Genomic DNA, 26,613 nt, shown 5'->3' with positions numbered 1-26,613 from the left:
GGTGAGTTACTGCAGGGCTGCAGTACCTGCGATACCATAATCCCACCACAGGATGATGAGGGGAGAATATTCTCACTGAACGTGGCAGAATAAATATATGCTTAGACGTATCCTTAAGACTCGAAGTTGGCAAGAAATCACCTTATGTTTGTTTCTCAATCCATTGCAAGTACTCATCACAAGACACACGTCTCTCTCAATCCATTGTGTACAATCGAACACCTTTCATTGTGTACAGTAAAAGGTGGTTGACTCAAGTAGTATTGCCAGGCTTAAGAGCGCTGGTGCTTGGAGTAGGTCTTGACCATCCCGTACTGGGAGGAGTTTAACCCTAGTACCATATCAGATGCATTATCAGTACCACAGTCTCGAAGCACGGTCTCAAGACAGGGATTATTATAATGTATTCTGGGAAGAGAAAACAGGATTTCAGGCAAATGGCCTTGTGGTCATTGATAGAATCATAGAGTGATGCAGCACAGGAACTCACCCATGCCAACCAAGGTGCATGCGTAAGCTAGCCTCATCTGCCTGCATTCAGCCCACATCCATTCAAACCTTGTTATCCACAAACCTGTCCAAAAAAGTATTTTTCTTAAACACTGCAAATGCACCCACTTTTACCATTTCCTCTTGCACAAAGAGAAGATGGGATGAGAACCCTGCGGAATGTGGCAAAAGCAGTGCAGAGGTCGGGGTGTGCCTCTGGGACCGACACTCGGTGAGAAGGGGAGTCAGGGTGTCATTGGGACAGCCAGGGTCCCACCTCCATTTCAGATCCGTTAAATCTCCACCTTCAACTCGTGTCCTTTGCTACACTGGACCTTCATTCCCACCACACAGCAGACTAAAACCTACCAGCATCCAGAATTAGAGCAACACACAAAACACTGGATGGATTGAGCAGGTTAGGCTGCACCAATGGAGGAAACTGGACAGTCAACATTTTGGGCCGAGACCTTTCATGCGAAGTATTCCAGCATCTGCAGCCTCTTGTGTTTCCAACAGATATTTAGTGCACGCCAACAATCCAGAACAGACCCAATTGCAACGGATCACTGCCATTTGAGAATTTCTGAACTCATGACCACTTCCCTTAAACAGAAACAATTAACCATGGTTAACAGAAGTCAGAAACAGAATCAAACTATGCACACATGCGTGCATTGACACAATAATAGATGGAAGCTCATGAATCTGGAAGGTCTGGTAAAAACAACAAAAGGCAGAGCAAATAATAAAAACATAGAAACGTAGAAAACCTACAGCACAATACAGGCCCTTTGACCCACAAAGCCATACCGAACATACCCCTACCTTAGAACTACCTAGGCTTACCCATAGCCCTCTATTTTTCTAAGCTCCATGTATCCATCCAGGAGTCTCTTAAAAGACCCTATCGTTTCTATCGTTTCCACCTCCACCACCGCTCCCGGCAGTCCATTCCACTCACCACTCTCTGCGTAAAAAAACTTACCCCTGACATCTCCTCTGTATCTACTTCCAAGCACCTTAAAACCATGCCCTCTCGTGTTAGCTATTTCAGCCCTGGGAACAAGCCTCTAACTATCCACACGATCAATGCCTCTCATTATCTTGTACACCTCTATCAGGTCACCTCTCATCCTCTGTCGCTCCAAGGAGAAAAGGCCAAGTTCACTCAATCTATTCTCATAAGGCATGCTCCCCAATCCAGGCAACATCCTTGTAAATCTCTTTCTATGGTTCCCACGTCCTTTTTGTAGTAAGGCAACCAAAACTGAGCACAGTACTCCAAGTGGGGTCTGACCAGGGTCCTATATAGCTGCAACATTACCTCTTGGCTCTTAAACTCAATCCCATGATTGATGAAGGCCAATGCACCATATGCCTTCTTAACCACAGAGTCAACCTGTGTGGCAGCTTTGAGTGTCCTATGGACTTGGACTCCAAGATCCCTCTGATCCTCCACACTGCCAAGAGTCTTACCATTAATACTATATTCTGCCATCATATTTGACCTACCAAAATGAACCACCTTACACTTACCTGGGTTGAACTCTATCCGCCACTTCTCAGCCCAGTTTTGCATCCTATCAATGTCCCGCTGTAAACTCTGACAGCCCTCCACACTATCCACAACACCCCCAACCTGTGTGTCATCAGCAAATTTACTAACCCATCCCTCCACTTCCTCATCCAGGGTCATTTATAAAAATCACAAAGAGTAGGGGCCCCGGAACAGATCCCTGAGGCACACCACTGGTCGCCAAATAATGACAAAAATATGAAAAGAAAATTGCAAGAAATATTAAAATTGAATGCACTTGTAAACATATTTACTGTGAAGGGGAAAATGAGCCCACTGGAGAGAGATACTGATGATGGCATCTCGGTGCATAATAAGTGCTACAGTGATATTTGCTACAATAGTGTTTTGAAGTAGTTTTCACCGTACAAAAAGATGACACAAGACCAGCTCAACAAATACATTTGAAAGTCAGAAGGAAGAATTTGAGAATTCAGGCAAATTTTGAAGAAAATGTTAATGAAGAAAATAATGGATCTAGATCGTATTTGCTCCAAGAGGACCACACCTCCTCATGGGTTAGAGGCTTGTGTCCCTCAATGATCTGGAGAGCTCTGCTGGCTGTGGTCAGGGCTTTATGCTTTGGGTCTCGGTAGGGTCGCCCATGTCGAACAGGTCAAAAGGTAGAGGACAGACTAAGAGGGGTCCATGTTGGGAATGGCAAGGGTGGAGCGCCGCACGAGGGGTGTGGGACAGGTGGCAGAGAAGGAGTGCCAGCAGTGGTGGGTGGGGGGGGGGGAGTAGTGCGGGTGCAGAGACACCAGGCAAGGTCATTTGATTCCTAACAACTGGTTTATTGATCATTACAGAATGTCTCTCTGGTTCTTATTATTATCTGAACAGATAATAGGCAGATTATTATCTGAACGGTATAGAGTTGGGTAAGGGAGAAATACAAAGAGATCTCGGAGTCCTTGTTCATCAGTCACTGAAGGTGAATGAGCAAGTGCAGCAGGCAGTGAAGAAGGCTAATGGAATGTTGGCCTTTATTACAAAGGGAATTGAGTACAAGAGCAAGGAAATCCTTTTGCATTTGTACAGAGACCTGGTGAGACCACACCTGGAGTATTGTGACAGTTTTGGTCTCCAGGGTTAAGGAAGGACATCCTGGCTGTAGAGGAAGTGCAGCATAGATTCACGAGGTTAATTCCTGGGATGTCTGGACTGTCTTACACAGAGAGGTTAGAGAGACTGGGCTTGTACAAGCTGGAATTAAGGAGATTGAGAGGGGATCTGATTGAAACATATAAGATTATTAAGGGATTGGACAAGATAGAGGTAGGAAATATGTTCCAGATGCTGGGAGAGTCCAGTACCAGACAGCATGGTTTGAGAATAAGGGGTAGGTCATTTAGGACAGAGTTAAGGAAAAACTTCTTCTCCCAGAGAGTTGTGGGGGTCTGGAATGCAGTGCCTCAGAAGGCAGTGGAGGCCAATTCTCTGAATGCTTTCAAGAAGGAGCTAGATAGGTATCTTATGGATAGGGGAATCAAGGGATATGGGGATATGGGAACCGGGTATTGATAGTAGATGATCAGCCATGATCTCAGAATGGCGGTGCAGGCTTGAAGGGCTGAATGGTCTACTTCTGCACCTATTGTCTATTGTCTTCCCACTCCCTCCCCTCTCCTTGCCCTCTTCCCACTCTCAGTCCACAATAGAGACCCATATCAGAATCAGGTTCATCCTCTCTCACATATGTCATGAAATTTGATTTTTTTTGCAGCAGCAATATAGTGCAATTCATAAAATGACTACAATTCTGTGCAAAAGCCTTAGGCACCCTAACTATATATATGCAGCCTAAGACTTTTGCACAGTACTATACACCTGAGTGTGATAGTATCACCGAGTTTCCATCAGGGACTTGCATATCTGACAGTAGTGAAAACTGAGAGGAAGCTACTGACGTGATGAAGACTGCTAGAGATGGAGAACCTTCATTGTGGCCCTAAACACCAGCAGCGTAACAGACAGTACGTGTAAGTGTGGTCTTCTTTGGGCTATTCTATGTAATAACTTGGGAAACTGCGGATGTTTTAGACATTATATTCCAAAGTTCTCTAGAATCAGAAATATTACCACTTAAATTGACAAACTGAAGTCGTCCTGGAGATCCTTATAAAGCATAATTGTGGGCCTCTGAGTTTAATATTAAGGAAAGATACTTAAAATCTGTAATGAAAACTATTGAGCTCTTAGAGATGTATTATTTTACCAAAGAGCTAGCATGAATTTGCAATGGGTAAGTCCTTTTAGTCAATTTTTGAAGTGGGCACAAGCAATATCAATAGAGAACTTACACAAACAAGAGAAAGTCTGCAGATGCTGGAAATCAAAGCAACACACACAAAACGCTGGAGGAACTCAGCAGGCCGGGTAGCAACTATGGGAAGGAGTACAGTCGACGTTTCAGGATGAGACCCTTCGGCAGGACCCTCATATAATAGAGTAGTTTTTACGGATGTTGTCTATTTTGAAATCTAAGCGGCCAGGTTCCATGTAAGAGATTGTGAAAATCTTAAGTCCTTGGAATTAACATTCTGACTTTAATCGAAGAAAAAACATTGACTACAAATGATTTCTGTGGCAGAATTCACAAGATTTTCTGAGGAAGGTATACTGGTTTGTTATTGTCACGTGGACCCACGTACAGTAAAAAAACTTGTTTTGCACACTGGTCATTCAGATCATTTCATGACATCAGTGTAAAATAGTAACAGAGTGCAGAATAAAGGGTTACAGTTACAGAGAAAGTGCAGCGCGGGTAGATGGTAGGTGCAAGGTCAATGCAAGGTAGATTGTGAGGTTAAGAGTACATGTTATTGTACTGGGGAGCCAGTCAATGGTCTTATAACAATGGGATAGAAGCTGTCCTTGAGCCTGATGGTACATGCTCTCTGGGTTTTGTATCTTCTGCCTGATGAGTGAGATGAGAAGAGGGGATTTCTGGTGTGAGTGGAGTCTTTGATTAAGTTGGCTGCTTTACTGAGGCAGTGAGAAGTATAGACAAGGTCCATTTTTCTAAGATGTAGTGATCTATGTCCAGAACACTCTGCAGTTTCCTGTGGTTATGGGCATAGCAGTTGCCCCATCAAGCCATAATGCATCTGGATAAGATGGCTTCTATGGTGAATCAATGGGCCTAAGGGGAACATGCTAAATTTCTTTAGCCACCTGAGGAAGTAGGAGCACTGGAGAGCCTTGATGGCCATAGCAACTACGTGACTGGACCAGGACAGGCTACTACAGCACTGCCCCACTTTGTGAAGTCAATGACTGCCTCTTTAGTTTTGCTGACATTGAGGGAAAGATGGTTGTCATGATACCATGTCACAAGGCTTTCCATATCCTTCTTGTACTCCATGATCTGAATTACAACCCACTACAAAGGTATCATCTGCAAACTTGAAGTTAGAATTAGAGCAGAATCTGGTCACGTAGTCAAACTCATAAGCTTTTTAAGGAAATCCAATGAAATGGTAAATGGATTCAATTGGACACTTACAAAGGAAAAGTCTATTTCCTCTACAGCAGAATCAGGATATAATCCTAAATTCTTAAGTCTTAAAACACCCAATTCTTTACCACACCCAACAACCCAAATCAAAATTTGGGACTATGCCCCACAGACCACAACCACCCTCCTCAAAATCAATGGAATTACCCTGTATCTGTCCTGTCAGCTGCCCATAATATCTTAAATTTTTACTGAATCACCGCATTGTCCTGAATGGAGGTGGGGGAGGAGATGAACATCCTTCCAGGTGAGGCAACACTTCACCTGCAAATCTGCTGGGGTCGTCCATTGTGTCCGGTGCTCCCAATGCCACCTCCTCTACATAGGTGAGACCATCATAAATTGGGGGAAATGCTTCATCAAGCACCTCCACTCCATCCGCCACAAGCAGAACCTCCCAACAGCCAAACATTTTAATGCCAATCCCCATTCCTCCGATGTGTTGATCTGGCCGCCTTTTGTGCCAAGATGAATTCACCCTCAGGGTGGAGGAGCAACACCTTATTTCCATCTGAGTAGCCTCCAACCTGATGGCATGAATATCAACTTCTCCTTCTGGTAAAATAAAGTTCCCTTCCCCCCCCCCCCCCTCTTCCTCTATCCCCTACTCTGGCCTCTCATCTCTTCTCACCTGCCTATCACCTCCCCTGGGACCCCTCCTACCTTCCCTTTCTCCTATAGTCCACGCTCCCCTCTTATCAGATTCCTTCCTCTCCAGCCCTTTATCTTTCCAACCCACCCTGTTTCACCTATCACCTTCTAGATCCCACCACCCCCCCACTTTTTTATTCTAACATCTTCCCCCTTCCTACTCAGCCCTGACAAAGGGCTTCGGACCAAAATGATGACTGTATTCCTTTCCATAGATGCTGCCTGATCTGCTGCGTACCTCCAGCATTTTGTGTGTGTTGCTCCGGACTTCCAGCATCTGCAGATTTTCTCATGTTTGTAATACAGCCACTGCCTCTGTTCCAGTGGGGAATGCACATTCCCTCTGTGACTAGGAGGGCTTCACCTGGGGTGGTCCAGTTTCCAAAGCATGCAAGCTGGTAGGTTAACTGCCACTGGAAAGTGCCCTTATCGTGTAGGTGAGTGGCAAAATCCAGGGTCTGTCAATGGGAAAGAGGTGATAACAAACATTCCTGCCCAGTGGAAAATAGGACAGTCAAATCTGAAAAATGGATCGTTGCCATGGCAGTGACAGGAGCTAGCTTGCAACTTTCTTCCAGACAACAGCTCTCCACCCTGGAACGTTCAATGCTTCCATATGCCTAGGTGGCCAAAACTGTTTTCCAACTGCCTGCATCTTAAACAAATCATTTTAAGTTGACAAAAAAAAACAGAGCCTGAGAGATGCACTCATGTCGCCAATCTTCAGCAGTTTCCAATAAAGTTGTCAGACTCCCAGTGAGTGAAACCACTCGGGTGACTCACTCTGCAGGAGCTGGAAAAATCATTGGTGCGGTTTAATTGTGTTGTAACCGTTTTGCAAAGGTCGTAGGGATGATTCAGGATGGAATATGAAACCTAAGTACTCGGGAAAGACAGAGAGGCAGGTGATGAGTAGAGCAATACAGTTCAATAGTGGGCCCCTTGTTTTCCAGCTGAATACAGACAGCACTAAACCAGGGAGGGCAAAGCCATAGGAGGACTTCGCCCTGTTATTGACTGTACTCATGAATCAGAGCTGAGACAGCTAAAAAGGAAATGTGCAATGAGTGGTACAGAGTTAGCAGAGGGCAACTTAGGTCAAGAGCAGGACTCTCTTCAATCATTGGGAATGGATGAGCAGGTTATAAACCGCTCGTTTCATACTTGCCAAAAGGCAGCATGGTCTTGTGTAAATCTGGCAAGCAGGAAATAATTCAATAGCCATTCTAGAGTCATCAAGATGTGTTCCTGACTTTAAACAGCACTGAAACTGAGGGGAGTGCCATTCACCTGCACTAGCTTATCTCCCTCAACTGCGTGTGGTGGACCCTTGGGTGGGGTTGGGCAGCAACAATAAGGGGCATCTATGCAAGATTTGATGAAACCTGGTTGGACATCAGTTGGAACACATTGGGTACATTTTCCATTGACGGACCATGCTTCAATATAGGGTAATTCATGCTTTCTTAAAATTCAATGTTAAATTCCGAAATTTAAAAGATTACATGGTGGGGGGGGGGGGTTGGTGATTCTGCTAGCACAGTTGGGTGGGGGGGGGGTCGATGCTTTTGCTGCTTTTTGTGTGAGTGGAGGGGATCTTTGGAGCTTCCATGTTTCTATAATTTGTTTTATGGGGTTTCTTTGTTTCGTGGATGTCTGTGAAGAGTACAAATTTCAGGTGGTATTCTGTATCATACTCTGATGTTAAAAGTAAGTTTGAATATTTAAACTTTTTAAAAGGATGATTCCCCTGAAATGCTTGAATTAAAAGGATATTCCATAAGGTAAATCCAGTCATTTTGTCTGCTTGAGGGATAAAAAACTTGAGGTATTCCATTTTATCCCACACCCCCCCCCCCAAATCCAAACGTTACTGGAAATATCAAATCCACCATTTTATATGCTGCAGATGTTGGGAATCCATTGACATTCTCAAGATGCACAGCAGCTTTGTTTTAAAGAGATTACATTATGAAATAAGTTATAAGTTGAAGGTGAAGATGAGCCCCGCCAATAGCAAACAGACTCGAGGGGTTGAATGGTTGTATCCTGCTCCAAAGTTCCTTCACGTGAGGGTAAGAGAATATTACACATGTGCTTTAGTAAAGAAATGAAACCAGGTAAACAAAAATATTTAATGGCCAAAAAATAAAAGGTAATCATAGAAATATTTAACATTCAACCTGGACAATGAAGATCAGAATACTTCTAATGATTTTCAAAAATAGTCAACATTTATAAATTATTAAGGGCTCCACCAAGTTTGGTTAGTGGACTCAAAGCCTCTAGGGGACTGAATGGTGGTCAGTTATATATGAGATTAACCAAATTCCTGGTCTTAATTTTTTTTATGTACTAAAAAATCATTCCTTCTCACATGATCTAGTCAGAGTTGTTTATGAGAATCACTCACTGGCATGGCCAAAAGGACATTACTGCTTCGAAATACTCCAGTTAAGAGCTGTCTTTTCTCAAAAGCACAGAGTAAAAATATCCAAACAAGTCTCCTTAGGATTCAAAAAATATGAAAATGTTAACTAGAAATGTCAGCTAATTGCACTGACAAATTAAGGTATCCAGTTTCACAATCTTGAACAAATTCTGGCAAGAACCAGCAGGGCAATACCATTAAAAAATAATCTTCAAATTCTTAGTACATTGATCGATGTTTATTCCCAGGACAACTAGATCAAATATAGAAAGCTGAAAGACAGACAAAAGATCATATTTCTCATTACTCATGTGTCTAGATTAACTCTCTGGAGGTTTTATAAGTGTGGTGATGAAGCAGAATGGATCTTATTCAGTTACCTGCTCGAGCTCCACAACCCTATGAGGTAACTGCTCTCTTCCAATTCCAATCTCAATTACCTCCAAGTTTAATTCAGCTGCAAAGACCCCAAGTCCCAAACCTTTCTTACTTTTCCTTTAAGATACATTTCAAAATGTTCTTTCTCAAGCAAACATTTGATGACCTGTTTTACTGTTTTCTTATTTGGCTCTCTCCCAGTTTCTCTCTGATAAAGTTCACGTACAGCACCTCATCACATCACCTCTGTTGAAAGGTGCAATGCAAACACCGGTTGTTTTTGTTGCCACTTCAGTGCAGCGCCAGTCACGTCCCTGACATGTTGCTGCCTTCAGCCATTCCAACCTTGTTCAAATTTCATGATTCTCCAGTCTCTCTTCACACACGTCACCTACTTCATCCACTCTTTATTCTTTTCCATACCCTTTAAATACTTGGGCTCTCTCGTCTTGGGCCTTTTAAAGCCTTGTGCAGGCTGCTTTAAGTGGTCAAGTAATTTGTGCCAAAGAATTCCACACAAATCACCTTTTGCAGAACAATAGCATTAGTCTCTTCTCGAATTCTTTGTGATTACCTTGAATTTCTGACTACTGCCTCCAGCAGATCACCAGTCATTCGACTGCAACACTTTGTAGTCTTTTTGCCGTCAACTTAACCTTCAGTGCTCCTGTGGGGCAAGCACTACCTTCTCAAATTTCTCTTCAAACTCTTCTTTCATAGCAACATCCTAGTTACATACACAGGACATTTTTCATTTCTTTGACATCACCATACTACCAAATCTACATACAAAATTCAACTGCAACCTACAGTCATGCACCATTTCTTATAACAACACAGTAAATCGCCACTCAGCCTCCTGGGTCCATACCCATGGGGAAAATATGCAGCAAATGGCAGGACCCTCAACAACACTGATGTACAGCACAGGCTACACTTGGAGTTGTGCATGTATTTCTGATTGCCCCTTTATAGGAAGGACGCAGAGGATTTGGAAAGGGTGCAGAAGACATTTACCAGGATGGGTCTGAGCTATTAGGAGCATCCATAACATCATAAAATATAGGAGCAGAATTAGGCCATTTGGGCCATTAAGTCTGTCTGTCAATTGATCATGGCTGATTTATTACCGCTCTCAGCCCCTGCCTTCTCCACAGAACCTCTGACGCCTGCAAATTTGAATTGTTTTCTCTTGAATGCCAGTGGCTGAGGGAAGACCTGGTGGAAGTTTATAGAATTATGAGGGACACAGAAGCGGTGGACAGACCAGACCAGGTGACATCATTGGTGCACAATTGAGTGTTATTTCTGCCGAGTGCTCTCATTTATATTGATCCGACTCGTTGTTCTGATTGGTTGGCTGTCGCACTAGCCGCTAGTCTCCGCTGGGCCCCGGCCAACCAGATAGCTCAGCGTCTCCGCTGATCTGTAACCCTGGCTATCGATCATTGTGAGCGTTGGTTTCTCAGGTGTCCAACCGATGATGCACTCTGATGTCAACTCGACTCGCGATGAAACGTTTGCAACCTAATTTCCAAGCTCAGCGAACAACCCTACAAACTGGCAACTACCTCAGCTTCCAATCTTCTCTCTGATTTCAAAGAAGGCATACAGTTTTAGGGGAGGATGGAACGTTTGAAGAAAATATGCAGTGCAAATTTTTTCTCCCTCACAGAGAATGCCTCATGCATGTCCATCCATTTCCTTTGCCACTTTCCTGAGGTCAGGGTCAAACCAGAAACCCAGGAATTGTGAGGCAGTGGTGCTAACCACTCCCTATTCAACATCACTTCCTTTCTGTTGCAACTGTAATCGCCAACATCCCTCCAATGTAATAGGCAAAATCTAAGAGTAACCCGCACAAAATGCTGGAGGAACTCAGCAGGTCAGGCAGCATCTACAGAAAGGAGTAAACAGTCGAAATTTCGAGCCGAGACCCTTCTCCAGGACTGAGAAGGAAGGGGTAGATGCCAGAATAAAAAGAGGGAGGGAGAGGAAAGACAATAGCTGGAAGGTGTCAGGTGAAGACTGGCGGGTGGGAAAGGTCACAGACCGGAGAAGAAAGAATTTGATGGGAGAGGAGAGTGGACAATAGGAGAAAGGAGGAGGGGACACAGGAGGAAATAATAGGCGGGTGTGAAGAAGTAAAAGGTCAGAGAAGGGTAGAGAGGAAGGGTGGATGGGCAGGGAAGTTTGTTTTTCGAGATGGAGAAATCGAAATTCATGCCATCAGGTTGGAGGGTACCAAGACACAATATAAAGTGTTATTCCACCACCCTGAGGGTGGCCTCATCTTGGCACGAGAAGAGGCCATGGACCAATGTGTCAGAACGGGAATGGGAATGGGAATTAAAATGTCTGGCCGCCGGGAAGTCTCGCTTGTGGCGGATGTGCAGAGGTGCTCGACGAAGCGTCCCCCAATTTTCAACGGGTCTCACCAATGTAGGGGAGGCCGCATCGGGAGCACCGGACACAATACATGACCCGCAGGTGAAGCGTTACCTCACCTGGAAGGACTGTTTGGGGCCCTGAATGGAGGTGAGGGAGAAGGTAAATGGGCAGGTGTAGCACTTGGGCCGCCTGCAGGGATACGTGCTTTGGAGGGAGATTAGTGGGAGAGCCGAATGGACAAGGGAATTGCAGAGGGAGTCATTCCGTTGAATAGCAGAGAGTGGGGAGGGACGGTGAGGTAAAAATATTATTAGTGGTTGTCTAATCTGCATAATCTAAGAGTACTCAGTTGATGACAGCCTTGCTCCTTTGAATACTGAATTCATGAGGCACCTTTCCCCACTGAGGTGAATAATACACAGGTTGGTATCCAAAATCAGATCGCCTGTCTGCCCAATCACATCTATGGGAAGATCAATACAGAAAGTAACAAAGGGGAACAGCAAGGCTGCACACAACCAACGTGATGAATGACTTCAGCAGTCTCTGACACGTTATACAGCAAACTGTCCTCATGTAGCTCTTGAAGTCGATGGGCTTGAACCAGAATGCACTCCCCCACAGTCCCAATCTTACCATCCTGCGCTATATAAAAGAATCTCACAGCAAACATCAAACTGGCCCACAGTGTTGCATGAGACACATCACAATGTGGCAGAACAGGCAGGAACTGTTTTTAAATATGCCCGTCAAAAAAAGCCCAATGCCTTGTTGATGCAGAACTTAAATGTGAGAGTCTTTGTCAGCGTGCCATGCTTGTAACAGTAGTGCATTCCTCATAAATAAAACTGCCATTCACTATTTGGCTGCACCTTCCTTTTTCCCCAAGTCTTTGCAGCATTTTCAGTCAAACACCTTACTGGCAGAATATCCTTAGTTATGAAGCACGAGACAAACTGTGCAGTCACAGTCTAGCCAACAATGTTTTCTGTGGTTATTGGGGTTCAGGAGTCCCGATGTTCCCATGATTGCAGAGTCCTGGTCCACTTGCTCAGGATAAAGATGCGGCTCATGGCCGCATGCACCAAGATCTGGACAACATGCAGCCTTGGGCTGATAGAGAAGTAAGTATCACAACTGCCAGGAAATAACCTTCAACAACAAAAAAGAAAACTAGCTACAGTGGATGCTGGAAAGACTCAGCTGGTAAAGCAGCAGCTGCGGAGAGGGAAGTGGTTACCGTTTCAGAGTGCGGCATTTCTATCTGATTAACCATTTGCAACCCATTTTGAATTTCCAGCATTTACTTTTCTTATTCTGGATTTCTGGTATTTGCATTTTTAAGCTTTCAAAATATATCACATAAAAACATAAATACAGTGGCTACAAACAGTCTGGATATCTAGTAACACCTCCTGATGCTCTACAATCTTTTCCCATCATCTTCCCTCCTCACCATCAGTAGTACCTACAGGAGGTACTGATCAAGAAGGGAACATCCACCATCATCCAAGCCATGCTATCTTCTCACAACTACCATCAGGCAGAAAAGAGAACATAGAACATAGAAATCCACAGCACATTACAGACCCTTTGGCCCATGATGTTGTGCCAACCACGTAACCTACTCTGGAAACTGCCTAGAATTTCCCTACTGCATAGCCCTCTATTTTTCTAAGCTCCATGTACCAAGAGTCTCTTAAAAGACCCTTTTGTATCCACCTCTACCAGAGTCACTGGCAGTGCATTCCACGCACCCATCACTCTCTGTGTGAAAAACTTACTTCTGAAATCCCCCTTGTACCTACCTCCAAGCACCTTAAAATGATACCCTCACACATTAGCCATTTCAGCCCTGGGATAAAGCCTCCACACAATCAATGCCCCTCATCATCTTATACACCTCTGTTTCATCCTCTGTCGTGCCAAGGAGAAAAAGCCAAGTTTACTCAACCTATTCTCATAAGGCATGCTCTCCAATCCAGGCAACATCCTTGTAAATTTCCTCTGCATTCTCTCTATAGTCTCCATATCTTTCCTGCCGAAGGGTTTTGGCCTGAAATGTTGACTGCATTCTTTTCCATAGATGCTGCCTGGCCTGTTGAGTTCCTCCAGCATTTTGTGTGCGTTGCTCATATCCTTCCTGTAGTGAGGTGACTGGATCTGAACACAGTGCTCCAAGTGGGGTCTAACTAAGGTCTTATATAGCTTTAACATTATCTCATGGCTCTTGAACTCAGTCCCATGGTTAATGATGGCCATCACACCATAAGCCTTCTTAACTATGCTGTCAACCTGCGCAGCAGCTTTGAGTGTTCTATGGACACAGATCCCAAGATCTCACTGATCCTTCACACTGCCAACAGACTTACCATTAATATTATATTCTGTCTTCAAATTTGACCTACTGAAATGAACCGCTTCACACTTATCTGGGTTGAACTCCATCTGCCACTTCTCAACCCAGTTCTGAATCCAATTGATGACCCACTGTAATCTCTGACATCCTTCCACACTATCCACAACACCTCCAACCTTTACGTCATCAACAAACTTACTAACCCACCCTTCTACTTCCTCATCCGGGTCATTTATAAAAATCACAAAGAGGAGGGGTCCCAGAACAGATCCCTGCAGAACGCCACTGGTCACCAACCTCCATGCAGAATACGAACCATCTACATCCAAACAACACACACAAAATGCTGGGGGAGCCCAGCAGGCCAGGCAGCATCTCTGGAAAAGAGTACAGTCAACTTTCAGGTCCTGCTGAAGGGTCTTGGCCCAAAACATGGACTGTTCATTTTTCCAGGATGCTGCCTGGCCTGCTGAGTTCCTCCAGCATTCTGTGTTATGACAGTAGTCATGAGGATTGACATTGCTGCATCCAGCAATATTGATCCAGGAGATTCTTCAGAAGTCAAGAATGAGGCATAAATCTGGTAATTATAGTTATTTTATTAGGTGTTCAAAATAATAAAAAATTATGGTAACCAACTCACTCTATTTTAGAGAGAAAACAAAAATGGAGAACAAAGAAAAGACAAAGAGATAAAGAAGTTGTGATCATATTATACTGAAATCTAGCTCACCAGAGAGCTGAAGCACATTCCAATGATTAAAAAGTAGCCTATGAAATAGTCAAGTTCAGTGTCATTATACAGGCTGTAGAGAAACTTCTAGAAAAATACAGAATCAGCTATACTACAATTACTGAAAAATCACTGAACAATTCCACATATATACAGTCCTAGGCACATTTATATAGCTAGGGTGCCCAAAGCTTTTGCACAGTAATTTGTCAAAGTGGAGCAGAGAGCAAGTTTGTAAATCTGGCAGGAGCAAAGGATGTTGGGAATGGTGAGGGTGGAGCACCGTGGGAGGGGTGTGGGACAGGTGGCAGAGAAGGAGAGCCAGGGGTGGGGTTTGGCGCAGGTGCAGACACACCCAGCCCTGGCACACCAGGCAAGGTCATCTGATTCCAAACAACTGGGTTATTGATCATTACAGACTGTCTCTCCGGTGCTTCCCACTCCCTCCCCTCTACCTTCCCTTTTTCCCAACCATGATTCCTCTGTCTCTTCTCCCTTCCCATTCTCAGTCCACAATGGAGACTCATATCAGAATCAGGTTTATAATCACTCACATATGTGCCATGATTTTATTTTGTGCCCACTGTACAGAGCAATACATAAAATTACTGCAGTACTTTCTTAGGCTCCCGGGCTAAAACTCTGTATGTTCTTCACAGTGCTGTAGGTGATCGTATAAATATATAAGCAAGCATGGGAAAAGTTAGACTATGACAAAAATAACAATTTTACAGTCTAGTCTAACAACACACAGCACAGAGCAGGCTGGGTATACTGCTGCTTTCATTTCACCTTGATGAGGTGGCCCTGTCACTGCCAACACCACATTCAGCATCACAATGATAAATTTGTTCACTCCAGTGCAGCTCTTGAATTATAATTTGTCACTGATCAAGTTTACTAATATTAATTTGTTAAAAGGAATAGGAAGCACCTTTATATAATGGCCAATCACAGCTCACACACTTGGTGAAGACACATATTCCACGAAGTAGTCATTCCCCGCACCACCAGCACACAGTGCTGGCTCTGGCTTTGGAAAGTCACCACAGCTTCTACCACAACACTTCCTGCTCTCGGGTGGTCAAGAGTAATAGAGGCATGGGAATACCACCACCAAACTCCCCAGTCCTACACCACCCTCAGAAATCACTGCTCCCTCAAGAAGAAACCCGACTCAGGTGGGCTGTCAAGTTCAAGAGAGAGCACCACCATCTTCTCACTGCTTGTTAAGATTAGGCCTTAATGTTTGCCCATTCTCTGTGTCCGTGTGGGTTTCTTTGAGGCTCTTCTATTCCCTCCTATATCTAAAAGATGTGCTGGTTGGTAGTTTACTAGGTCACTGCAAATTGCCTCTTGTAACAATAGAGTTGACGTGAATAGGCTGTTTCCATTGAGAGTAGGGGAGATTCAAACGAGAGGACATGATTTGAGAGTTAGGGGGCAAAAGTTTAAGGGAAACACGAGGGGGTATTTCTTTACTCAGAGAGTGATAGCTGTGTGGAACGAGCTTCCTGTAGAAGTAGTAGAGGCCAGTTCAGTTGTGTCATTTAAGGTAAAATTGGATAGGTATATGGACAGGAAAGGAGTGGAGGGTTATGGGCTGAGTGCGGGTAGGTGGGACTAGGTGAGATTAAGAGTTCGGCACGGACTAGGAGGGCCGGAATGGCCTGTTTCCGTGCTGTGATTGTTATATGGTTATATGGGTATAGGTTGGTAGTAGAATTGGGGGGGGGGGGGGAATTGACTGAGAATGTGATGAGAATGAAAGATGGAATTAAAGTAGGATTATTGTAAATGGGTTAGTGCAGCCTCTGTTAGCAGGAGGGCCCGACTCTGCACCATGAGACTCCATGTATCTAGAAAGTTACTGTTCTTTTACTTAGTCTTGACCACATCCAATATTTTCTCACTAATATACTTCCTCAGGACTGACATTTCCACCAAAGCAGCCACAGAAATGAGTTTATATTACCTCATATAAACAACCACTTCCCTGCCCTCTGCTTGAGATTATGGACCCACAGAGACTGGCATGGATACAAACTTGTCAACACAAAGTTTTTCCCTGCTCTTGGATGGATCTGCGGGTTCATATAACAGAGCAATCCCTCACAAAGCAACGTCTATTCTTCCTGAAAGATATCCTCCATCTGCAAGGTCTCAATGGCTTAAAATTCTATTATTAAGTTATTATTAAGTTCTATTATGGCTATTCGAATTATTGAGCATGCCTGCAGGAAAATGAATCTCAGGGTTGTATATGGTGACTATATGTACTTTGATACTTTGAACTTTAACTAATTAAATGAAAAGATTCCCAAACCCAACAACAATAAATAAGAGAAACAATTACAATTATATGGTGAAAGAAAACCTCTGGCATACAGTGTGCAAAGGACATTGTTGATTATCTCTGGGTTAGAAGGTTATAAATTTAAGTCCCACATCAGGATTTGAGTAGTCACGACATAGACTGATACTCCAGTGCAATTAAGATTAGTTTTATGTGTCACATGTACATTGAAACATACAGTGAAATGTGCCATGTGTGTCAACAACCAATACAAATATGTGCTGGGGACAGCCCAACGTGTCACCTTGTTTCCAGCTGCAACATAGCATGCCGACGACTTACTAACCCTAAACCATAACGTGAGAGGAAACTGGGCCACTCAGAGAAAGCCCACATGATCACTGGGAGAATGTGATTGAACCCCGATCTTCAGTTGGCACCGTTACAGCATTTCGCTAATATACTCCTGCAGTATTTTGTTATCTGATATTCCATTTTTCAAAAGTAATATGGAATTAAGTCAGACAAATGCTGTAGAATGTACAGAAAAATGTGGAAAAATGTCTTCCGTAAGACTCAGCATTATCCATCAACAAACTCGAGAGTTGACTGATCATTCATCACGTTTGTGTACGACTTACAAGCGGGGAAATGCTCATGGGTTTTGCTTGTGCATTGCCTGTCATTATACACAGCCCTTCCATGAGCACCTCGACTCAGAGGGGTCAGACTAGAAACTTTGCAACAGTTGAAGGAGTTCAGGCAACTAGTAAGTTAATTCTGAATAGTGAAGTTGTGTTCACTTCATCGATTACATCAGCATTTGTTCTCACAATCTAGTTAGAAACATCTTTGATCGGTTTTAAACTGGGAAAAAAAAGGAAAATCTTACACCCTAAAATCAGTGGTTAACTTTTATTGTATTAGCGATAAAATCTTCACTTTCATCCAGTGTACAATATGTAGAAGGGAAGTGTGGTGGTAGTGATGAGACAGGATTTGCAGATCTCAAAAATCTTCAGATTGTACTTCAATGGTCAAAGTTTATTAATAAAGTATGTAAACTTTATACAACCTTGAGATTTGTCTCCTTACAGACTGCCACAAAAACAAAGAACCCCAATAAAAAAAGAAAACCATCGAACACCCAATGTGCGTTGGAATAAAAACTAGTTGTGCAAACAATGAAAGTAAGCAAATAACATTCAGAACTGAAGTTCACAAAAGTGAGTTCACGACCACAGGCACATTGGTAAGAGAAAGACACAATAGTTGAGGAAGTAATAAATAAATAAAGACAAAATAAGCACACAAATATAAAGAGCCCAAGGGAAACATAACAACCTCCATTTACAGGTTGATGTGATAAAACACTAAGGTGCTCATCGGAGTCCATGCAATCTACTAAATGGTGCTTCTGATGGAAATTCACCAACCCAAAAACCTTTAACACCTTTACACTCTTTTATGTGAGGAGACAGGCCTCTTCTCCACACTCCTCCCGTTAGCTTACCTGAGCAAATGAGCCATCCTCGTTACACTCTGGAATGAACACCGGTTCCTGTGGTTTTTTGGCCTGTTCCTGTGCCTGCTGTGCCCTCTCTGTCCGACACTTGGTTGGGCCTGTTTCTGTAAAATGAGAGCAGGTTTTATTACTGTTGTATTTACAGAATATTGTGATTCATCGGGATGCTATCTGCTCTTCTCTTGCATGAACCCCTGGCCTCGGTCACAGCAATAGTGAAAACTGCTCCATTAAAATGAGAAGCCTCCATCCACCTATAAAGAAAGCTTCCAAACAAGTGCAAGTCGGAACTGTTTTCTAAATATTGCTTGCGATGAAACAACACACAAGGAGATGCTGAACAGCTTCAGCACAGCTTGTATTTGTGAACATTTTGTCCAGGATCTTGAACTTGCAGGAATTTGAATATAGCTTGCACTAGCCGTCATCAGCCAGTCAAAAATCTTGAGTACAAAGAACATATACCTTGTTGTGTGGCCCTGGGCACACTTTCCCACCTTCTGAACACACCCCTTCCTATCACTGGAGGAAGTGAAGCTAACAAGGTGGTTAGATTTATAGTAGTGCCAATGGCAAGTCAGAAGTAGACCTGTTGAGAAATTGCAGTAATTGGCCACCTCTCTTGACCCAAGTTTGCACAGAGAATGAAACTGCATCAAATGCAGTTTGCTTTCATTCCTGAGCAGCACCACTTCTCCCTCAGGTTCCCAAGAAACTGAACGGCACACTGCAACATAGCTGCACTCAAGTCCAAGTCAGAATCCCACCCCAGGCAGGTACATTTCTTTTTTTTAAAAAAAATAACATCTGCCTAAAGTGAAGGAAATGCAATTCCAGCTCAGCACCATCAGGAGTCTGGTGATCCTGGACACAAATGGAAATGGCAGCGGAACCAACAGGATAATAAATGATCATGTCACTGCAGTGATCTTGCTGTTGAAATATAGAGGAGTGTCAAATGTGGTTTGCTTGATCCAAGAGCAAAATTCTTCAACTTCATCAGGACAAGCTGACCAAGGTCAGTATTCATTCCCAAGCCAACACCCCAGCACTAAGGATGAAGTTATATTGGGCAGGCTACATTGTCTGCATGACAGACAGCAGACTCCCGAAACAGACATTCTTTCCTGTATTTTGTCACTGGACATGACTACCAGGCAGAGAGAGAGGAAATGATTCAGGGTGTGCTCAAAGTTTCCTTGGAAAAGACAACATGCCTACTAATGTCTGGGTTAAGGGGGTTAGGCAAAACAGTGAGAAGTTTTGGTAGAGAAAGCAGGTAAAAATAATTCCTCGAACATGCAGTTTGGCAACCAGAGGTTGGAAGTTTGAAATATTTGGCAAAAGCAACAGTCAGGAAATGAAGAAAGGTTCTTTAAGATTTGGACATCTTACCTGATAGCTCAATGGAATCAGCTTCAATACAAACCAATTAAGCAATTAGTTATGTACACTACTTAACAAGGTTAATTTGTTTGAAGTTTGTGAGGAGAAAGGTAGGTCTAAATGGGACGGCTGTGACAGTCAGGGATGTGACAGAGAGCGAATGGGCTCCCTATGCGCCGAAAGATTCTATCCTTTAGAAATTCATCAACTCTATTTTTGGAGCATTGAATAATCACCGTGTCTTGCCCTTGTGATATTCGAGTCCTCGGATTATGATCTTATATCACGATCGTAGGGCAAAAGCATGAGCAGAGGTTTTTTTGCGGTGAGTAACCCTCCCATATTTGCGAAGCCACAGGGTCACGATGCTAGCTGTGTGAGTTTCAAGCAGCTGCTGACAGATAACCCAGCAGCAACGATGGCAGTGTATCAGCCCTTAAGGGGACCCTCTCTGAGGCAACCCAACAGCAACCGCCCAGCAGACAGGCAGGACTGTCATTGGAGGAGAGCAGAGAGCACGGCACTGAAACACTGGTACACGAGCGTACACCAGGCAACAAGGAGCCCTTGAGGACTGAGAGTGGGGTAGGAGGCAGGACCGTTCCAGTGGGAGTAAGGGCCCTGGCTCAGTGCCAGAAACTAATGCCATGATCTCACAAGAGCTGGCAAGGTGAAAGCTTCAGTAATTAAAATTTCTCCTCAAGGATATGGACTCCAGCTGAAGCATTCAAACATACTGACAAACTTACACACCCATACGTGGAGCTACTAATTTAGGAATGATGCTGAACAACATTCAGAGACAAGTAGCTACTGGGAGGGCGAGTGGTCAGGGAGCTGAGCCCTCTCCTCTTCAGCACCTTATGGCTGCTGAAGAACCTCCTCTTCGTGGGGCAATCAGGCATCCCAGGCCCCAGCCAGAGCCACAGGGGAGAAGGCATGAACATCCATGACAAGCTCATCACTTGATATCCGCTCTTCACCAAAATATTGCACTGTGAAGCCTCAGAGTTGGCACACTGTTGTGTTAACCCATTGGCACACCGGACCAGTCCCTCACAGAAACCCTGGACACTAATTACTTGTGCCCTGATACTTAACACTGCAGGGTTTCCTGGTGGATCTCTATGATAATTAGAGAATTATCTTTGATTTCGCCAAGCTCAACGACCTGCTGAGGAGGCAGAAGGGTGGGGGGGGGAGGGGCAGGACAGGACGGCGAGGATGAAGAAGATTTGGATATTAGTGGTGCTAATGCAGCAGATGAGTGGATCTGTTTCCCAGATCTGAAGGCCCGAGGCTGGGCATCAAGAATCGCATTGACTGAGCAGGCACGCTTGCAACCCACATTCAACAAGTGGGAAGCATATCCACACTGGAGTTGTGAATGAATATCCAAATGATACTCAGAGTAACATGAAGAACACCAAAACAAAAAGCAGCTTTACCACTGACTTAATTCGCAAGAACGACACCAGGGCTTTGGTTGTGTGGAGAGACTAAAAAGGCTGTGATTGCTTGCAAAGGATGGTAGGATACTTTTAAAGTGTTTAAAACTTCCGTTGGAGCAGATAGGGAGAAAACATGTCTAGCTGCAAGAGAGGCAGGAGATATTAGATAAATGGAAGAACCAGAGATTGGGAGAATGTTCTTATTAAAATAAAAGCATGTGTTCCAACCTGGAGTGACCAATGAGCAATCAAAGCAAGTTGTACTTTCTAAAAGGAAAGTAGGTATACACAGTAGGAAAACATCAAGGCTACGGGGAAATTTCAAACAGTGCGAATGAGACAGGGTGTGAGCTGATGTTCGACTCCATTTCACCATTAAAAGCGTCAGTTAATCCCCAATTCAAGTGTCAAGGCAGATTTCCTGTTCCAGGGAAGTTGCCTGTGGAACGTTTCTGCGAGATGATCTAATCCTCATCGTTCACTTTGCAGCAAAGCTTCCCGCCCCCCCCCCCCCCCCCATTCACTTGCAGCAGGGATTCCCAACCTGGGGTCCACAGGCCCCTCGAATTGTGATAGGGATCCATGGCATAAAAATGTTTGAGAACCCCAACTACAATACTTGAGCATCACTGAACTTACTGACCATCCTCAGCTGCTCCTGGCAAACTCAGTAGAGAATGACGTACCTTTACATCTGCCTCGGTGTGTGATCTCCAGTGTTGGATCCCGGCACTTGGCCCTCTGGAAGTCACATCTTGATTCGTATGTCCTGCCATCGGACACACAGAGAGGCTTCAGCTGGGAACTGGAACAGTGTACATTGCACTCCAGGTCTTGATCACGGTCTCCTATTAAAAACTGAAAACAAAAGAATTCTGTACTATATTAAAAATTGTGACATAACCTTAAAATGAACACATTCATCTGTTGACAAGCTGAAAGTTCACAACAACAATTATAACACAGTAGCCATAAAGGCTAAGAGCATCTTAAAAATAATATCAACCGTCTCTTCACTGATGCCATGATAATTTCCAGCTAAAGATGCCTGTAGGAGTTTCTGTCAATCAATGCTGGCCTGTAATTCAAGACTCTCCAAGCACCTTTACTGGGAAGCAGGGACAGTGGAACACTGTTTACTTTGGAGCCAAGCACGGCCTTGTGTGCTGGAGCTAAGACTTGCAATGCAGACCTGTCAAATTTTTTTAATAACTTGGATGACAATTATTTGACAGCTAGGTCAAAACAAAATCAGCTTAACAAAGATAGGAATGTTGATACAGCTGCCATCCCAACTGCACAACGAGAGCTGTGTTGACACCAAGAACCAGCAGTGTCAGATCCAAGTCCTATTTTATTGGTATTTTAGTGTTACAGTCCTGGAACACTGACCCCCCCATCCCAACCCACACCATCCTTCCTTTGCACGTTAGAAATAGTCCAGGAAGCCAAAATAGCAGAATAGAGAGAGGCAGCTAAAGAAATACTTCGAATGAATTTGTTAATCTCATTAACCATTTTTTAAATGGGAACCATGAAGAGGAATGTTGATGGGACCCACCACCCCCTCTCAATGATTTCTTTGCAAAGGGCTGTCGGATTTCTATGAAGAGCAACCTTACCGTAAAGTGCAATGAATCTGCTCTCTGCTTTCCTAATTTCACAAGAACAAGAAAATAAATGAAGCAATAAGAGTCCTCCTTAGCAGATAAGTTCTTATACTCAAACTGCCTCACTGCAAATGGTACAGTACCACTTGTCTCCCAAACTTCCCAGTGTTCCTCAATATCACCCGTTTACCTCATGTACAAAAACACCCCAATCTGGGGAACTACTATCATTTACCAGTTTCTCACTCTTTAAGAGCATTCTTATTTCTATTCTTCCTATTTGAACAAATAACTTCAGTTTTCCACATTACACTCCATTGTCCCAGTCCCATAACTGATACGCATCTCTTTATAGATTCTTTTTTCAGATCACGCTCTCAAATAGCTACCTACTGTCGCCAAATATAGATTCGTCTAATGGTGTCACTTCATCTTAATCATGGGTATAGAGCGCAAATGACTGAGACCCATCCTTGTGAAATCCCGCAAGCTGCAAACGCAGAAAATGTTGGGAAAACTCAGCAAGTCAGGCAGCACTGGTGTAAAGAGAAATGGTCAAATTTATGACCTTTCATCAGAACCTAGTAACCCCAACTAGCAACAGCCCTCTGAATAGAAATACAAATCAATGCACATTTCTATTCAGTTTTCTTTAACCAGTCTTTTAACACAGTAACATTATGGTCTCCAACCCCATGAACAGGGATCAGTAAACATTTAAATATTCAGAAAACCAAGGCACGTGGGGTTCGTGCAAGAAAGTGGTCCTGAGGCGAAACTTCAGCCACAATCTTACTAAGCAAGCACAAGGGGTCCAAATGGCTGCTTCTCAAGTAGTGAAGTCTTAACTTGTGCCACCAGCTCTCATTAGCCTCTGTTAAAAAGCTTGCTCAAAGTCTGATGGACTCCATTTATTGGTTTGCCCTTTGTCTGTCCTGTTAGGTGACAGTTTCTGTCACATCAGTATCCCCTGAGAGAAAAACACCAAGCCAGGGCAGAATTGGATGGAAGGGGGCCGTTCAAGTTGGGCCAAAGAGCCTGTTTCTGTCTTGTATAACTCCATGATGGTATGAGATGAGAAGGTCAGCTGTATTTGCACAGTGATCAAACAACCTGACAACACTCAAGAGCGGTATCCAAGCAAAAGCATAAAATAAAATCATGACCACGTTTCCAAAAGCAAATGATTGCTGATGTTGGAAGTCTGAAACTGAAGTAGGAAATACGGGATATACTCAGGGAGAGGGGGAGGAGAGAGAGAGGGGGGAGGGGGAGAGAGAGGGGGAGGGGAGAGGGGGAGGGGGAGAGAGAGAGAGTGTGTGTGTGTGTGTGTGTGTGTGTGTGTGTGTGTGTGTGTGTGTGTGTGTGTGTGTGTGTGTGTGTGTGTGTGTGTGTGTGTGTGTGAGAGAGACATAAACAGAGTTAGCATTTTACACCAATGAGATCTCTTCAGGTATAGCCATATTCCCAGAGGACTATCAAGTGCTTATCTATACTAGATCATTTCCTAGCACTTGATCTCAACCCATCTATGCACTGGCAACTGAAGTACTCAGCCAGATATTTAAATATTGTGAGAGCTGTTGTCTTCACTATCCACTCATACAGATTCCAACCCTCTCTTTGGGTGAGAAACTTCTTCCTCACATCTTAAATATTACCCTAAACCCATGAATTCTACTTTTCGATACCTTTCCTATCTACCTATCACTTTGTGTACATTGGAATTGGAATAGGCTTATTTCTGTCACATACTGAGGTACACTGAAAAGCTTCTCTTGCTTCTTGTTTATACACATTTTTTCATTTCACAGTGCATCAAGGCAGTACATGGTGAGACAATAGCAGAATGCAGAATGAAGTGTAACAGCTACAAAGAAAGTGCAGTACAGGTAGACAATGCGGTGTAAGACCAGAAGGTAGACTGTAAGGTCAAGAGTCTGTTTTATTATACCAGGGAACCATTCAATCACTCTCCAGAAGACTTATCCCGCATCTCTGAGGTCACCCCTCAATCAGCCTCTTCTGCTCTGAGGAAAACAAGCCCAGCCTATTCAGTCTCTCCCCATCACTGAAATGCTTCACCACGCAAAACAGAAAATATTAGAAGCACTCAATAAATGATACGGACATTTGTGGAAAGACGCACAGAATTAACACTTGAAATGTGAATGCGAACTCTGTTTCTCTTTCCGTGGATGCTGGCTGACCTGCTGAGCATTTGTACTATTTTCAGATTAATTGTATTGGAGGTTAGCCTTGTTTTCGTCTCCCTCTCTGCACACGATCTCTCAGCAAGTCCCTTTGTGCTCCATGCCATCATGAGTATTCTTCAACGTTCAACGGCTGAATGGTTCCTTTTAATATCAGAGAATGTCTTCAAATAATGTCTTTCCTCTTTATCTCTTCTTTCTCTTATTGACTGAAATTTTATTCTCTTTCCTCTTCAAGTTTTAAAAGGGACAAACACAGGCTTCCAGGGAAAGAAATCAACTTTTTATTTGTATGCAGATACATGAAGAGGTTTGATAAAAGTCAATACCAGATGTACTTTGGCGAGGTCTCAAGATGGCGCTCATGGAGTAAACCGCACTTAGGCTTTGCTCCAAAACTTTTACGTCTTTTAGCCTACAAACACCCCTTAAACTTATTCTAAAGGGGTTTAAATATACTGAATTCTTCTTTTTAAACTATTTGAATTATTTTCAGATGTACTTTGGCAAAGATTTTGATAGCGAGCACTGGATGTTGCAACTTGAACTGCCCACAGCTACCTGTCTAATTGGAAATAATTCCCAAACTTACGGACAGCTTCAAATTGCTAACAGTCTGTCCGCTCATCAGTGCAAGATCCACTTAGGTCTCAAAACCTACCAATTCCAATGGCCACAGATGCAAAACAAGGGAAAAATACTTTCCCCAACTGTGTTTAATACTTTTAATTATTGCTTTTTAGATTAATTTTAAAAGTTGACATTTAGCTTTTAAATGCTGAATGCCAGAGATATGTAAAAAACATTAAAAATTGTTTTAACAGCCAAAGCTGGAGATGGAGCTCTGCCAGTTGTCAGAGCTGTCAGGCATGATCTGGATCCAGGGCTTTTTAGTGCCCATATACAGAACTTCTCCTGATCCAGATGATACTGCGCAAGTGTAGAACCATGTGGCCTGCAAGGTTGGTCTCTGCATCCCGGATCAAGTAAACACATGTTTGAGGAGACTGCCAATGGTAGATCTTCCCAACAGGTACCAGAGCAGCTAGATTTAGCCATGCAATACACAGGAAAATAAATAGTGAAAAGTTTTTATTCTCTCTCCCTCTCTCTCTCTCTTTCATTCTCTCTCTATCTCACTCTCTCTCTCTCTCTCTCTCACTCACTCTCCTTCCACCACCATTAGGGGCAGAGAATTCCAAGGGCTCGCCACCCTCACAGAGAGAGAAAGAAAACACCTCATTTGTCTTATGCGGCCAATGCTTTATTTGAAAAGTGGTGCCTGGTTCTGGGTTCTCTCACCAGAGGGAATATCCTCTCCACATCCACCCTGTCAAGTACCTCTGGATATTACTCGTTTCAAAGGATATCTCCATGTGTGAGGTGCACATTATGCACTGAGACAAAAGGTTCTCAACTTTTAAACGTCATTCTTGATACACAGGAACTGGTCAACTTTATCAGGGAGACAAAGTATCAACAGCAGTTCAATTCAGATCTAGCATGGTGCTTACCCCATTTGATGCTTACCCATATGTGTCACTGGGCTAAGTATTTTATAATAGCTATGTAGGTAATAAAATAAGCTGTGCTTTTCCATT

At 43.5% G+C, this 26,613-nt stretch overlaps 1 protein-coding gene across 6 annotated transcripts in view; it reads right to left on the bottom strand.

Moving 5' to 3' along the window:
- Positions 1 to 26,613, bottom strand: part of smoc1 (SPARC related modular calcium binding 1) — a 239,103-nt gene that overhangs the window by 183,431 nt on the left and 29,059 nt on the right. For all 6 annotated transcript variants that reach the window (XM_073040224.1, XM_073040225.1, XM_073040229.1 and 3 more), the window contains exons 2-3: positions 21,876 to 22,047; positions 18,341 to 18,456 (exon numbers count right to left, since the gene is read on the bottom strand). In XM_073040224.1, coding sequence (XP_072896325.1) covers positions 18,341 to 18,456; positions 21,876 to 22,047 — 288 coding nt within the window. The remainder of the gene's footprint in view (positions 1 to 18,340; positions 18,457 to 21,875; positions 22,048 to 26,613) is intronic.

Source organism: Hemitrygon akajei, chromosome 3 (genome assembly GCF_048418815.1).
Source record: "Hemitrygon akajei chromosome 3, sHemAka1.3, whole genome shotgun sequence".
Classification (NCBI taxonomy): Eukaryota; Metazoa; Chordata; class Chondrichthyes; order Myliobatiformes; family Dasyatidae; genus Hemitrygon; species Hemitrygon akajei.
The sequence above is the reverse complement of the archived record's forward strand: the minus strand, read 5'-3'. Positions and strand labels throughout refer to the sequence as shown.